Here is a 15,122-nt window from a genome sequence, read left to right as displayed (position 1 = left end):
CCATCATCACATATTGGTGTTAAATATCTCATAGTTCAAACAATATTTTTTATTTTAAACTGCATAATAAGGGATTTCAAATGTCAAAGGTGATTATAAATCAAATAATGATTTATAAAATGCATTTTTAGTTCATTGCCATAGTGAAAATATGCTTGGGGTATTCATTTATGAATAATATGCTTCAGGATTTTTAAGGCAGAGTAGATGATTTTAGAATAAGTATTTTATTTGGTATTGTAACTGTCTTGACTTAATCGAGCCGCAAACTCTACTAGCGTCCTTGTAGGCCGCCCTGCCATGCCTTTTCGAAGATAGGGCACCTCATCTTTATTCGACATCACACCAGCTATATCTAAATGAGCCCAGTGAGAGGCAGTCACAAATTCCTTCAGAAATGCAGCAGCTGTGCATGCTCCTCCAGCTCTGTGGGAAGCAGAAAAATTGTATTGTTTCTAAAGCAGCACCAAGAGCACAAACATTAAACTAATACACTGAAAGAACGGGGCACAGGAAGGACATGGGTACATCTTACCTGCTGTACTTTCCAATGTTACTCAGATCTGCGAGAGGACAGTCTGTAACTTGCTTTGTGTAGTGTTCAAAAAGAGGCATCCTCCAAACTCTGTCTCCTGTCAAAATGCTGGCCTGAGAAAGAAACAGAAATAGTTCTGGCAAATTTTTTTTTTTTTTTTTAAAAAATACAAAACAGCCAGCACCACCCAAAACTGCATTTACAAGCCCTGTGTTATGCATGCTTGGTCTTGTCTAAAAATCCTCAGCCCAATATAGTATTAGGGACTTGAAATACACTGTGAAACAGAACAGTGAATCCTACTTTTTAGGTACTTTAGTGTTAGTCAAAAGGCAAAACCTAAAGACTGCCTTTTTTTCAATTTTTTTTTCCCTCCCTGACAACACATATCCTTCCCTTCAGCCACCACAAGCATTTCAGGCCTCTCTGAATTTGTCTCAAGTGTTGTTACACAAGATCAATAATCTTTTTAATGGGAACTAATTGTTGTCAGTAGTCCAGAGCTTGTGCACATACAGAAAGTTACCAGAACATGCAGATCCTTGAGATGATGTGAGTGCTGTCTCCTGTCTATTAAACCTAACTAATTAGTAGTTAAAATTAACTACTTTTAATTAAACTCAGTACTAACAGTTCCTAAGAGATTTCAAAATGTAATAACAAAACTTTTACATTTGCATGGAGTGAGCCTTTCAGTAATGCACTAACTTTTCAATATCAACAGCTATTACTTCATTATTATGATGATTTAATAATAAAGCAGATGGCCTACCTCATAAAGGTGAGTCCAAAGCCAAGATGAGTTTGTGAACACCCCAGTGGCAGCAGACCCCAATGCAACATCCATGGCACCTACAGAAACACAGCTTCGATCTTATTCAGTCAAAGGTGGACCTGAGCTATTCCCCTGCATCCCTGCAGAGCTTTTCATTTTTAATTCCAGTAATTTCTAAGGTCTGCAAAAACTACAGATTTTAGTACACTTGCATTTCCAAAAATTTAAAAGTTAAAACATTTACATGATCTATTAGGACAAGAATTCATAAAAATTATATTCTGTATCTCATGAAACTATATTTTGTTTTCAGCTTGATGTTTCTTAGCAATATTTCTGATATAATTTATTCAGCAATAAGTGTCTTCTAAAAAATAAATCTAAATTTTATTGTTTCCATATAGAAAAATACAAGTCGACTTTTTCCAATTTATAAGCCTCTACCACTGAGCTGATACTTTCCCATTTGTGAATTTAAAGTTGCATAGTTTTTTGCACAGCATATGTGCATGTAATTCAAATGAAAATAATTCTTATCAAAATACTAAACCATATGTAAACCAGAGGGATTACACATATATTTATTTGATGACACAGAACTGCTCTCTAATGCCAACACTCCATCCGCAGTGAGATAAAAAGAAGTAAAAATGTAGTTTAACAAAACATGTCAAAGAAATTTCTACAGGAGCTCTCCTCCTTCCTGCTTGGTGCCCAAAGATCCCCAAGACAGAACGATCTCTAGTGGGAGTAAACTCCTCCTTCTATCAGCCCTTTACATGGGAAGACTTTTATACAAGCCAACAGTCTTAAAATCAGCTTCCCTTCTGTCTATTGACATTTTCCACAGCATTTGAACTGGAAAAGCTGATGGAACATAATTTAAAGCAGTAGTAGAGAGCATATGGAAAGATAATTATTTTGCTTAGCATATTCATTACGGAGCACAGTGGCCTCCTGTCTGAACTACTCTTCCACGTTTGCTCTCATTTCAGCTACAGTCACTTCACCCATGACAGCTTGTTACTGCCGTTCATGGGACGCATACACAATGCCGGTTTTAAATTTAAAGCTATAACTTCATTCATATACAACTGTAGAGATTAAGCAATTAAAGCACATTTTATTATGCCTGAAAGCATGCAAACTACACATAAAGAGATACTTCAGTCAAACGAATTCCTGGGAAGATGATGATGACTCCCGTATTCTAAAATCTAGATCTAGAATCACAGAGACCTGAGCTAGTTCACACAGTGGAAGAACTGATGCTGGCTAGGTCAGAGCTCAGGCACTCAGGGAAGCCCTTCACAAAAAAAGCTCATTTTGGTCCAGCATGGCCAGTACCCGGCAGGACTCTTCCACAACCATGCCAGTAACTCTGCATCACAGCCCTGCAAGCTCAAGGGCTTAGCTCAGAAATGGAAGCACTGGGAAACATTGTGCAGAAGCATCAAAGACTGTGGAGGTTTTTCAGCTCTTCTTAGTTCCAGCTCAGCTGGATCAGCCCAACTTCATCTACTCCACTGAGAGTGTACCCTGCATGCCAATACCCTCCCCGGTCCTAGAGACACAGTGCAGCTGTACGAATTGTTAGAGCATCAATATGCAGCTGTGGTCTTAGAGCATGTAAAATCATCTTAGTTGCTCTCAAACTCAGGTTGGCTTTATATACATAGTGCAACTAATCCACAGCCAAATTAATGAGAGGAACAACCAGATTGCAAAATGAGCAAGGAAGGGAGGCTGCTTACCTGTTAATGTGGCAGCATTCACAATAGCCCTTCCATTAAAACAGTGAGCATAACAGAGAGCATCAGCTAACAGCAGTCTTCCTTCTGCATCTGTGTTATCTACCTTCAAGTGCAAAATTAGTAAAAACAAATTAACTACTGAAAGCATCCCTTTCACTGGCTTATTTCTTCCTATTATTTTAAATAACTGTCAGATTGTAAATGCACTGTCACAGCCTCTAGGAACTTCAGGTAATCAAAATGTAAAATAAAAAATGTAGACTGAAAAAATAAAAGGGACAGTATTAATATACAGTTACATTTATAAAATAAAAGCACATCTGCAGCTGAGGCCAAGTAATCTGTCAGCACTGCAACCTCCTCTGCCTGCTGGGTCTCTGTGCTGCTGGATCCTCAGAAGAGCCTGGAGGTGGGAGAGGTGCCCCAGTGGAGTGCAAGGGGCTGGCTACCATTCCCCGCAAAGCCCCAGGAATCCCAGGGGCTGCTTCTGAACAAGTGCAGAGGTCTGGCCAATAGAAACCACAAAGGAGGAGAGGGTACCACAAAGAAGCACAGACACATGCCTGGAAACCATTCCCTGCTATACTGATTTCTCTTTGGATCTTGAAACTTTTTCCCTGTCTAAAAATAATAATCAATACCCCTTTTTTCCTTACCCCTTTCAGGGAAAATTCATGATGAATTCTGCAAGATCTACTGCATTATGTGCTCTGAGCTACCAGCATTTTCTTACAAACTTCTTCATGGGGGAATATGTGGCCAGTATTTTCCTTTAAAGCAGAGGGTGAATGAACTCAGTTTTGGAAGAAAAACCTCAAGGAACTGGAAGGTTCAGCAAGTTAAAGGTGGCAGAATCACAGAAATTCAGACAGAGAGAAATATTGATTAAAAGCCATCTACTTCTGCGTGAAATCAGTGGTTTATAGCACCATGACTTTCAGTACCATTTAATCTATTAGATGAGTACAGAATAGTTTGGATTAAATATGGAATATGTAGTTTTGCAAGGTCCTTTCAACTGACAGTCCACATGACTGAGAGTTCTGACTGCACAGAGCAGCTTGGCAGTGTAAAGACCTTGGTTATGTCAGCAGGGAACTAATACTCTTATGTCTTACTCCAGATAGCAGAGAAGCCTCTGGAAGGGTCTGCTGGAAGCAATTCTATTACTCATTCTGACTGAGAACTTGTTTCTATGAGCATTTTAACAACTCTTGGTGCCACCACAAGATTTTCATTGTTCAGATTTTCAGTATGTTCAGTAAATGACCATACTAAAATGTCCGTTCACTGAAAATAGTCAAAAAATCCAGGTTTCACATGCATACCTGTATCGTTTTCCCATTCTTTGCTCTAACTACATCCCCAGGCTTGTTTGCCTTACCACTGGGCATGTTTTCACAGAGGGGTGCCAGACCTCAGAAAGAAAAAGAAAGGTGCATTACTATTCTCTGAGATGATGTAGAAAGAAACACTTAGAAAAAACACAAACACCTCCTCAAGAAAACAGTCCTATTCTCATCTTGGATTTATGCTAAAAATCCAAATTTTCCTGGTTATTGAAAGACAGAAGTTCCAGTTTTCCATCAGGGAAATTCCTCTGCATGTTGCACAATCACATTCTTTCACCTACACCATTTTACCACTAGGATTTACTTCTACTTTATACCCATCCAAGTGAGATCAGAGGAGCAACAAACAACATCTTACATCTTTCATATATGAATTAGTCACATGTAATAGGATTTCTTTCTTTCTGAAATTAGTAACATCTCAAATTAACACTGAGCATTTCAAGCTCTGCTTATTGTAAATAAACATTGTGTAACATCAAGAGGGCCACGGAACTCCAACCGTAAGAACAAGCAGAGATGAGCAAAAAAAGAGGGTCGGTGTCAAAACTCCCACTATAGATGGGATGACAGGCATTCCACCATGCCTAGGGAAAACCTGCTCCTGGCATAAGGACTAACTGAACTGTGAACCACCACTTTTCAAGGGAATTCTGTACACAGGCTTGTGCTCCACTGATTGAGCCCTTGCCATCGCAAGTGAGGAACACCGTGAGGATGTGTCTCTCCCTGCCCTCTACTGGTTGAAGCATAAAAGTGACTAAAATGCTAGTTTCCTCAAAGTCAAGGTTCTCAAACAAAACTTATTCTAGAATGGATTACATATCATTACCAACTGGTTTTGACATGGTTCCTGAATCAGCTCATTTAATTTTAGCTATGCAACATTTCTGCAGAAGAAATAAGCATTGCTTGTACTTACAGATAGCATCAGCAGGCTGGTTTTGTTTGTTTTAGATTTCAGCTGAGCTATTCACCTAAGGAAAAAAGAGCTGATCTCTCTTCCTGTTCAGCTGTGGCAAACACTCATGGAGGTAGTTCAGCTAACTCTTCTTTTTTAATTGCTTTTTACAGATTTCCACATTCCTTCTTGTAATGAAGGATCAGGAATTCTGAAAAACTTGTTGAAAATAAGTTAACTGACAATCATTTCTCTAAGATCTAAAAATCATGCCTTCAAAATTTTAATTCAGCGTTCAGTATTTTATTCAAGCAAAACTAGTATTTGTTTTCATAAGCAAGTAAAAGTGGAAGAGAGGCTGAGCAAGGGAGTGAGCTAAGTAGGTGTGCAAGACTCTGACACTTCTGTAAGACCACTGCTGATACTAGAAAATTACTTTCTAAACAAAAACTTGTAGAATTAACGTTTGGATTCTTGCACAAACTTACCAATTATGTTAAGAGGTAGGTTTAAAGCTGCTGCTGTCACAATGGCTGAACAGATAGTTGCTGCCCCTCCCATATCTGCTCTCATCGCATCCATACCTGATGATGGCTTCAAAGAAATGCCACCACTGGAACAAACAGCACAAGTATCATCCAACATGTAGGATGCTGCATCGAATGCTCTGTCCATCAGTGTGTTTTGGCACCAAGTACCAGTAAATGCTGGACTTGGTGTTTTCAGATATTCCCGCAACACCGCAGGAATGATGCTGAAAGCATTTTTTGGAAAGCTGAAATTATATCTGCGTTTTCGTTTCAGATGAAGTATGTCCTTGAGTTACATCCTCATAATTAGGAAGCATAAAAATCCAGGTAAACCTACAGCGAACTAACTTAATGGTCTTCATAAGAGCACAAGAGTACAAAGCAAGAACAAAACAGTACACTTGGTAAAACCAGCATATGGAAGGGCAACAGACTGATACACTCTTCAGTAGTTATGTGACATGAAAAGCTGTTACAAGGAACTGCTGTAAGGAATGAACAATTTTCCTTAAGCATGATCTAGATGTCCAGTCACAGACTGCAATTCTAAAATGGAAATTCTTCATCCAGTGATTTACTTAGGCCAAAAAGCAAAACAATAGTACATTCTTTGTTTTCTTTCGCCCTGAATTTCCATTTTCCCCTTACAAGAGGAGGGCATATCAAGTTCTATGTTGTCCAGCCACTCAAGTTTGTCTTCTCCCCAGGAAAGGCAGAACTATCTACTCTACAAGGCAAGTTCACTGGAATGGCACTGTTAAGATGTGCCGAGCAAAGAAAAAGCACCTCCCCATTGAACGTGAATAGCAGGAAGGTATTTCCCCCCTTTTAGTCATTAAAATACCAGAATACATACCTGTCAAATGTAACTCCTTTTCCTACAAATACCAACGGGGAGTCATTTGTGTTAGCACCACCTAAATAGTGAATCTCCAGAAAGATGGGAGGTTCAGCTGAACCCTTTGCTACACTCAGGAATGCTCCCATCTGTTGTGCTGCTATCCAAGACTCTGATCTGGAATAGAAATACATATTAATTTGTTTTGTTTTTTTTTTGTAGGACACTTGGAACAAGCTAATTTTGTTTAAGACGTCACCATTCTTGAACGACACAAACTATTAATTTCATTTTGGTCATTTAAATCCAGCTATCATTAGGTTTTCCGTGAAACACAAAAATACTTCCTCAAAGACACAGCTCCATCAGAAACATTAAACTTTCCCTTGCACATGAGGCTGTAGTCTCTGAAGGCATATGAAGTAACAATATTGCAGGGGGTTAGAGTTACAGTTTTGCTATCAGGGTGTTTAACTATAGGGAAAGTTGGTTTCCTTCAGTCTTTTGCTTTTCAACAAACAGCCTCCACACAAACAGTTAGCCCATTTCCATCGAAGAGCAGTAATCAGAAATTTAGAAGCGAGAAGCATTAGCTGTGCAAATTCAATTGCCAGGGCTTTTACAGCTTCGTCTCAACATTTTTAAAAACTAGAAAAATCCCCAACAGTAACAGCAATAAAGAGACAATGTTTAATCCAAACAAAAAAAGCAAAGGTGCATATAAAATCCACTTGGGAAGAAAACAAAAGGTATTAGAAAAAAGCTACCTGGTATTTGCCCTCTATTCACTGAGTCTTCACCAGGCTTCCTTTTACAGCACACGTGCTAATTAAGCAGTAATGGACTGCATGACTAATTCACAGTTAATCATTTTACTCTGTCACAGTATCTTGCTTACTCTGCAAACTAGAAGCTTATCTTCTAATAATACTGAGAGTAATTTGCAGTCTGGGCATCCTTCACACCTTTTTGCCAAACATTTCCCCTGCTTTTGGCATCTGAAGCAGCAGAGTGAAAATGAGAGCCCGCTACAGCTTTGTTTAACCTAGAAGGTATCTTACCCTACAGAATAATCATTTCAATCAAATTTACCTTATATGGACCTGCACATTGCTGAAACTTCTGAGCTTCTGTTCAATATGTTCGGCAAATTTGATTGGAGTTATATAATTAGCTGGAGCCTCCATAAGGTACCGAGCAAGGTTCTGACCCTCAGCGTAGGTAACACCTCTTTGCCAGGCTTCTATTTCAGCACTAAACAACACCATGCAAAAATCAGGATCATAAACATTTGCAAAAGGAAGATGTTGTCAGCATCCATCTGTTCTCTCCTGTTTGGAAATGTGGTATCATTACTTTGGGCCAATAAAGAATGTCATAGTAATCTTACTAGAAGGAATTTAATATGAAATCCAAGGAGCACCTAGTCTAGTAGCTCATCTCTGGTTCTAGTTAGTGCCAAATGCTTCACAGAAAGCTAGAAGAATCCTAGAGCAGAGAGGTGTAAAATTATCTGTCTAATACATTAGGTCTTGTCCTAATCCTTACTAGTCAGAGACTGGCTTAAATCCTTAAGCACAAGGTTTAATGCGCCTTCCAAAATTTGTAATTGCATTAATTATAACAGCCCTGAAAGATTTTATTTACCATATAAAGCCTCAAATTCTGTTTTTCCCTTTACTGAAATATGATTATGTGATAAGAGTGGAAGTCGGATCTCATTTCACAGTGTACTCAAAGCATTTCACTAACAAATGACAGACCAAACGTTCGAAGAGCTGCCTGCATAGGAAATAGGGATGTCTCTCTGGTTACTTCACAACACTACCAGTACAAAACCTTTAGCTTTACTCAGACAGAACTAAAAGACTTAATTTGCTTTAAAAGATATCACAAAGCAGGGCATTAAGCTGGATTCTGCCTCTCTAAAGAGCAACACAGTAAAGAAGGAATCCAGGAGGAATATAGAAACATTGCCTAGGTATAGAGGGATACAATTAAGAAGCCAAATCTCAGCTGACACCGAAACTTGCAAGAAGTAGGAAAAGCAGGAAGAGGACTTCAACAGGTACATCATCAGGAAAAGGAAGGTCAGGAGTAACACCATCCCCTTGCTAAATACGGCAGGCAATGTAGTAGACACTGCAAAGACTGAAGTTCTCCATGCCTGCATTGATTCAGTCTCTATTAAGGTCTGCTTCCAGATTCCCCAGTTCTTGTTCCCCAGTACAAGCTGGAGCAAGAAAGGTACTACCCATGGCAGAGGAAGATAGACTTAGGACTGCTTAAGGAAGCTGGACATACACAAGTCCTTGGTAGCAGGCAGGATATATCCGAGAGTGCTGAGGGAGCTGGCTATCATCACTGCAAACCTGGTCTCTGGCAACCAACAGTGTTCTCTGATGACTGGAAAAGGACAAATCCCCATCTTATAGCATGGAAAGGAGAATACAGGGAATTACAAGCCCATTATCCTAGACTAATGCCCTAAAAGTTTATGAAGAAAGTCATCTTGATGACTCAGTTGATACTGAGGCTGGTACCTTCATCAACAACTTGGACAATGAAACATACCCTCAGAAGTTCGTAAACAGTACTGCACTGCAGGGAACAGCTGAAACGGTGAAGGTAGGGCCACCACTCATACAGGCTATGACAAGTCAGAGGAATGCAGCAATGGGAACACAGTGAAGTTCAAGAAAGGCTGAGGTGAAGTCTTGTACCTGGGACAGAACAGCTCTATGCAGCAGTCAGGGTGCACAGACTAGGAAGAAAGCAACATTGCAGAAAAAAAAACTGGGCATCTCAGTGAACCAGCTGAACAGGAATAAGCAGCACATTAGCTGCAGTGACAAAGGCCAGCCATGCACTGGGATGGATTAGAACATAGCCAGCAAGTTAAGGGGAACAATTATTTACTTCCTTAGCATTTCTGAGGCTGCGTCTGGCTACACCTTTTGGCTGAATCTAGCTACAACCACTTTTGAGTTCCTGAACACAAACCCAATACTGATAAACTGAATCAAGTCCAAAGGAGGCCCCTAAGAGGAGTAGAGACTGGAGCACACAGCACATGAGAAGGAGCTGAGAAAATTGGGTTTGTTTCACCCAGAGAACAATAATTTAGGAAAGATTTCATTTCCTCTACCCTTAAACAGGGTTTACAGAGAAGATGGAAGTTATCATGTTAGTACATGTTAGTTATGCATAGTAAGAGGGTAAGAAACAATGGTCTCAAGATTCAACAAGGGAAACTGCAATAGAACATAAAGAAAAAAATCACCATAAGGGTAGTTAAGCACTAGAACAGATGTCCCAGTGAGGCTGTAAAATTTCTGTCTCAGGAGATATCCAAAACTGGTCTAGACAAAGGCCTGATCAACCTGATCGTGCTTTAAAGTTGTATGTAACTTCCAGGTTATCCCTAATTCAAGCTGGAGCTAGACTAGATGATGTCATGAGATCCTTCCCAACCTAAATTACATAGAAAAATTTACTTTCTGTGTCATAAGTGGTCATAGGACCATCTATGTTTTTAAGAAACATTTATTTAATGTGATCAGCTCCCAAACTATCAGCTGTGTTACCATGGAAAGTGTTGCATGTAGCTTATTAAGACATGCTTAAATTGAGAGGTTTTATTGCACTAACTTTCTCATAAGGAAGGACTTGTTCCTGCATAAAGTACGTATGGGAAATATCTCTCCTCTGCATGACAGAATATCTTACATGGAAGTCCAAAGTCCACTCTGGTAGAGTAAAAGGGGATTAATAAAACTTTGTTCTGGAACCAAAAGCCCTGATAGTACTTCCTGCTCTCAATAACAGTGATGTCTATTTAGAGGCCAGAAGTACCCAAGCTTCTCTTCTTGCATTATACTCTGTGAATGAAAATAGAACAAATGAACTATGTAAAACATAACCGTCATGGCATGGTCTGGTGTCAGTTAGCATTTCCTCATTCTCAGGAGGATTTATTCATTTATGGACTTTGAAATGCTCCACAATTTTGGCACGCAAAACCAGCAGAAGTCATTTACATAACAATTATGCTTCAGGTAATTTTTTACTTTACTTTTATCCTGGACCACCTCTTCTGTGAAGCAGATTTTATTTACCCTTAACCTCAGAACAAGGCATACTAACAAAACATAAGGAGTAAACACTATAAATATACTCAAGATGTAAAATACTTCAGGAAATTCAAAGGAGTAGGAGGAGTTAAGAAAGATATTGCTGCTAGCCCTTTCAGTTTTACTAGAGTTTTTATGCACAAGCACACATACTGTTTTCTAAATAAATATACAAACAAAAAAAATAGGCAGGCTTTCCTTTTGCCATCACCTTCCATGAAGCTGAGGAGTAACTACAGGTTTCTTTTTTTGCTTCAGCTCATTATATTCATGCAATCCAAGGACAGCGCCTTCTGCAGCCGCCTGAGCATCTCCACAGGGGTCTACTTCAACACAAGGGATCTCCAGCTCTTGGATCTGTCTACAGCCCACTGAAAAATACAGTACAGAACTAGTAAGCCGAGTATTGCACAGAACAGCAAAACAGGTGCCTGGAGGTCATGATTATGACATTTCAAGAAAAAAAATTAACTCAAGATATCTGAGTTTCTAAGTACATCAATCATGCAGAAGAATAATTAAAAGTGCTAATGTCCATATACTGACAAAATTTGACTCAAAATTAAGGTATTTCACAAGAATAAAAGGGAAAGTCTGCAGTTGTTCTGATTCCTTTAAACTCACTCTACACCAAAGAAAAGCTCTGTCTTTCTGGAGTGCTATGGATTATGATTATCTACAGGTTGTAATTTAGGTTTTTTGCTAAGAATATGCAACTGCTCTTTTCTTCCAAATGAGTTTATACACACTTGTATAAACAATAATAATAATATATTCCATAAATTTTATTTTGTACCCAAATAATTTAACGATGTTTTGGCAGCTGGTGAGACAACACGGGCTAGTGCTTTGGACACACAGCTGTTGTACAGGAGTGACTGACCCCCAGTCTCAGATTATAAACCCCGTGGTGAGAACTCTTTATTCTTGTTTTATACACTTGGATGCAGCAGTCATCCTTGATTAAGCTAGAGAGGCCTCCTCTGCCTATGACAGATAACAGTGAATCATACTAGTGATGTTGTGAAAGATACCAGTTAGTAACCCAAGTATCTCAGTTACAAACCAAGTATCAAAAGTCAATACGTGTGCATACTTAAGTACATCATGAGCATAAAGTGAATCAGTGATGATCCCAGGCTCCAAAATAGTCGTAATTAAACAAGTGCCTTTTCAGTATCACACTGCTTAGGGAAGTTTTAGATTTAAGTAACTGTAGTTTCTTGTCTGCAGATTGATTTACATGCTCTGTAACTCCTTCCTCACTAAGGAAAAAGCTTACATGAATATCAGCGACAAGTAAATGCAAACCACACAGTTTGTTTTGCATTTCAAAACAAAATCACATCTAGAGTCACACTTTAGAAATGGACCTTGCTGCACCACTGCAACACTTTTACAGACAAAATGCTTAAAGAAAATTTTAAAGTTAACCTGCCACAGCTGCACGAATATTTTCTTTGTCTTCATTCCAGTTTTCTTGGTCATTTACTCCAGCATTCTTCCTACCCAAGCCAACTACAACCACACTCGGGAAGTCCTAGATGAAGTTGACACAGATGGATTCACTTTCCTCATTGTTACACCCACAGCAGAGAGCTGTTACATAGACCTTACTTCCCAAATCAAACCACTGATTTACAGCATTAAAATACATTCAGTACTTTATGTTACACACATTTCTCCATTAAGAGTGCCAGTATGGTGCCACTATCCTGCACTCCCAATCATTTGCCACAGTCATGCAACCACGTCCTAGTGTCCAGTTAATAGTTACATGCAGTTAATTATGTGTATTGTAGCACATAGGGCTTTATACTCAACACACAGGAAACTTGGTACTTCCAAGGGCAAATCTAAAAGCTCTTTGAAAGCAGATCCAGCTTTCCAGCCGCAACAAAGGCCAGAACTGATCTGGAGAATTGTAACCTTTTTTTGGCAGAGTACTACGTTTAAGGAAATATAATCACTTCAAAGGCTGAGCTGGCACGATTTGGCAGGTTACAAACCAAAGCTGCATAGAGGCACGCAGCTCCGGAAGTCAGGAGGGAAACGTAGCACAGCAGAATAAATGCCTGCCTTAAAAGCTGCAAGCAGAAGGCAAAAAGGAAGAAATAATGAAGATAAAGAGTCTTTTAAGAATGAGGTTAAATTTATATAAGACTCAAGGTTATACACATGAACAGTATTCCCACAGCTCTGATGAAAAATGAAGTTAATCTTAGGCTTTCCCTTCCATCTCAAATAGCTGTTCTGTCAGATACTAACAATCAGCTTTCAAACTGCTCCACCGTAGTGAGGTCCTACAGGCCACAAGACACTGAAATTTTCCAGAAGATCAGTGATTCAGGTTAACTTTCCCCCCACACACTTTGAGTGCATAAGGCCAAGTTCTCTACTGCCTTCTCTTCCAGGTATTTGCTACTCACTTCAGAGGCCATCCAGTATGCAGGACTGAGATAATGGGACCTTCAGTGGACTCAACTTCCATGAGACTTCCAAGAGCCTTTCTACTGAGTCTGGTGTCCCCTGTCTGGAGTCTCCACACAGGAATTTATACATGGTAGGCAATACTGTCCACAAATTGATTTATTAAAAATAACTTAAATAGCCCTAATCTAAGATTCAGTTATTTAGACAAGGACACCTGGTGTCACGCTACACGTCTGCCTAGCCTCTAGCTACTTCTCCAAAAAGACACAAATCATACCATATTTGCCAGCTGCATGTAGGTACGTAACATTATTAGGGCTTCTCAAATGGCACCAAAAGCCTAACTTTAAGCAGATGAATCTCCATCTCACACCCTTGTGACATACCCTGTCTGTGCAGACAGAAGTTCTGCTTGAAGAATAGCCCTATGTCTCGTTTTCATAGGTTTCAAACAGACAACTCTAAAACCTCTGATTAAAGCCGGTGATGGCACTACCTTGTGCTACAACTGTCCCATCTGGGAGGTCTTTGCACATAATCGGTACACACTCGTGCACTCACTCCTTCTGAACACAGGAGGCACAGTAGAAGTCTGACCCAAAACTCTTGTAGTTCAGTTCATTCAATAAGCAGCTACTCAGAGCACACCACTTTGAGAAGATGTGACCAATTCTGCTCTAATTTGCAGCACAGTGAAGGGAGTTCAGGACTCTGCAGAAGGCCACACAAATGTGGGGAGGTTTCAGTAAGAACCATATCTTTTGTTAAGAGTTCAGGGGAGTGGAGGGGGGGGGGAAGAAGAGCAAAGCATTCACCTCATACAGTGAGTGAACTCACCTTAAAATAAGATGTAAGGGCAAATCTCACATATAAACCAATATGCACATGAAAATCCAAAGTTCATACCTGATGCAAACCATGGAATGCACGTGCCTTCCCTTTCTTCAAAGGTGACCCACACCTAGGACACAAAAAGATCCTTTCCATAAAGAAGTCCCTACTAGTGATAAATCTTATGGTGCTGTGCTCACTCCACCCACAGTGTTCCTCCACACTCTACTGGGACACTTGGCTCAGTGCCAATTCACAAAAAAAGGACAGTTCCCATGAACATTTTGCATTGTTTCCTCAGTGCTTGGTTTTTCCACAGGAGTTCCCCTCCAAGAACTTGGCCCAGTAGAAGAAAATACCAGCCTGAGAATTGGTACGGACACAAAGACTAATAATGATAAAACGAGATCATTCTTACGGGTGTTTGTAGGCACTGTAATCCATTTCAGAAGTTCATCACACACTTACATGGAGAGAAGTTCTCTCAGCTTTCCAGACACAAGTCTATCAAAAGCATCTCCCGCACCAGTGAACTGGGCAGCACCTTCATCTTTTTCACTTGAGTAGACTCCCAGAACAAGACCCTAAAAAAGGACACACGTTAATATAAACACCACAAAACTTAAGAGACCTATCTGAAAGGCACCAAACACATTGTTCAAACCACAGCTACAGTTTATGTGCTCATCTAACATGATGCGCAGAGCAACACCTTGGCAAACCAGGGTAAATTACTACAACTACTTTTAAGAGTGAAAAAGAAATGAGAACTAGCATGACTGAAATAATAACAATAACTTTGGCTAACACTTAAATAAAGGTTCTTCCAGTCTGTACTCTGGAAGTACAGGACAGCTTCTCTCCTCCCCGCCCTGCCCCAAACGCAGCTCTCCAGCCAGGCGCACCCGGGAGGAGCACAGACGGCCGCGCCACTGCTGACGAAGGCCCATCAGCCGGGCTGCGAGGTGCCGGGGCAGGAAGGCGGCTCTGTCCCGGCAGGGAATCTCTTCCCCAGGGCACAGCGGTCCCAGCGCGGCCCC

General features: G+C 40.1%; 1 protein-coding gene across 1 annotated transcript; it reads right to left on the bottom strand.

Moving 5' to 3' along the window:
* Positions 1–215: 215 nt before the first annotated feature.
* LAP3 (leucine aminopeptidase 3) lies at positions 216–14,666 on the bottom strand (the record flags this gene model as incomplete). Its single annotated transcript, XM_010137023.1, has 12 exons — positions 216–426; positions 536–648; positions 1,308–1,387; positions 3,065–3,167; positions 4,393–4,481; positions 5,806–5,930; positions 6,704–6,862; positions 7,778–7,939; positions 11,030–11,189; positions 12,253–12,358; positions 14,158–14,212; positions 14,551–14,666. Coding segments are annotated over 12 exons (1,467 nt in total), but the record flags the coding sequence as incomplete, so codon positions are not given.
* Positions 14,667–15,122: the final 456 nt, after the last annotated feature.

The sequence above is a fragment of the Buceros rhinoceros genome, unplaced genomic scaffold (assembly GCF_000710305.1).
Source record: "Buceros rhinoceros silvestris isolate BGI_N320 unplaced genomic scaffold, ASM71030v1 scaffold47915, whole genome shotgun sequence".
Taxonomy (NCBI): Eukaryota; Metazoa; Chordata; class Aves; order Bucerotiformes; family Bucerotidae; genus Buceros; species Buceros rhinoceros.
The sequence above is the reverse complement of the archived record's forward strand: the minus strand, read 5'-3'. Positions and strand labels throughout refer to the sequence as shown.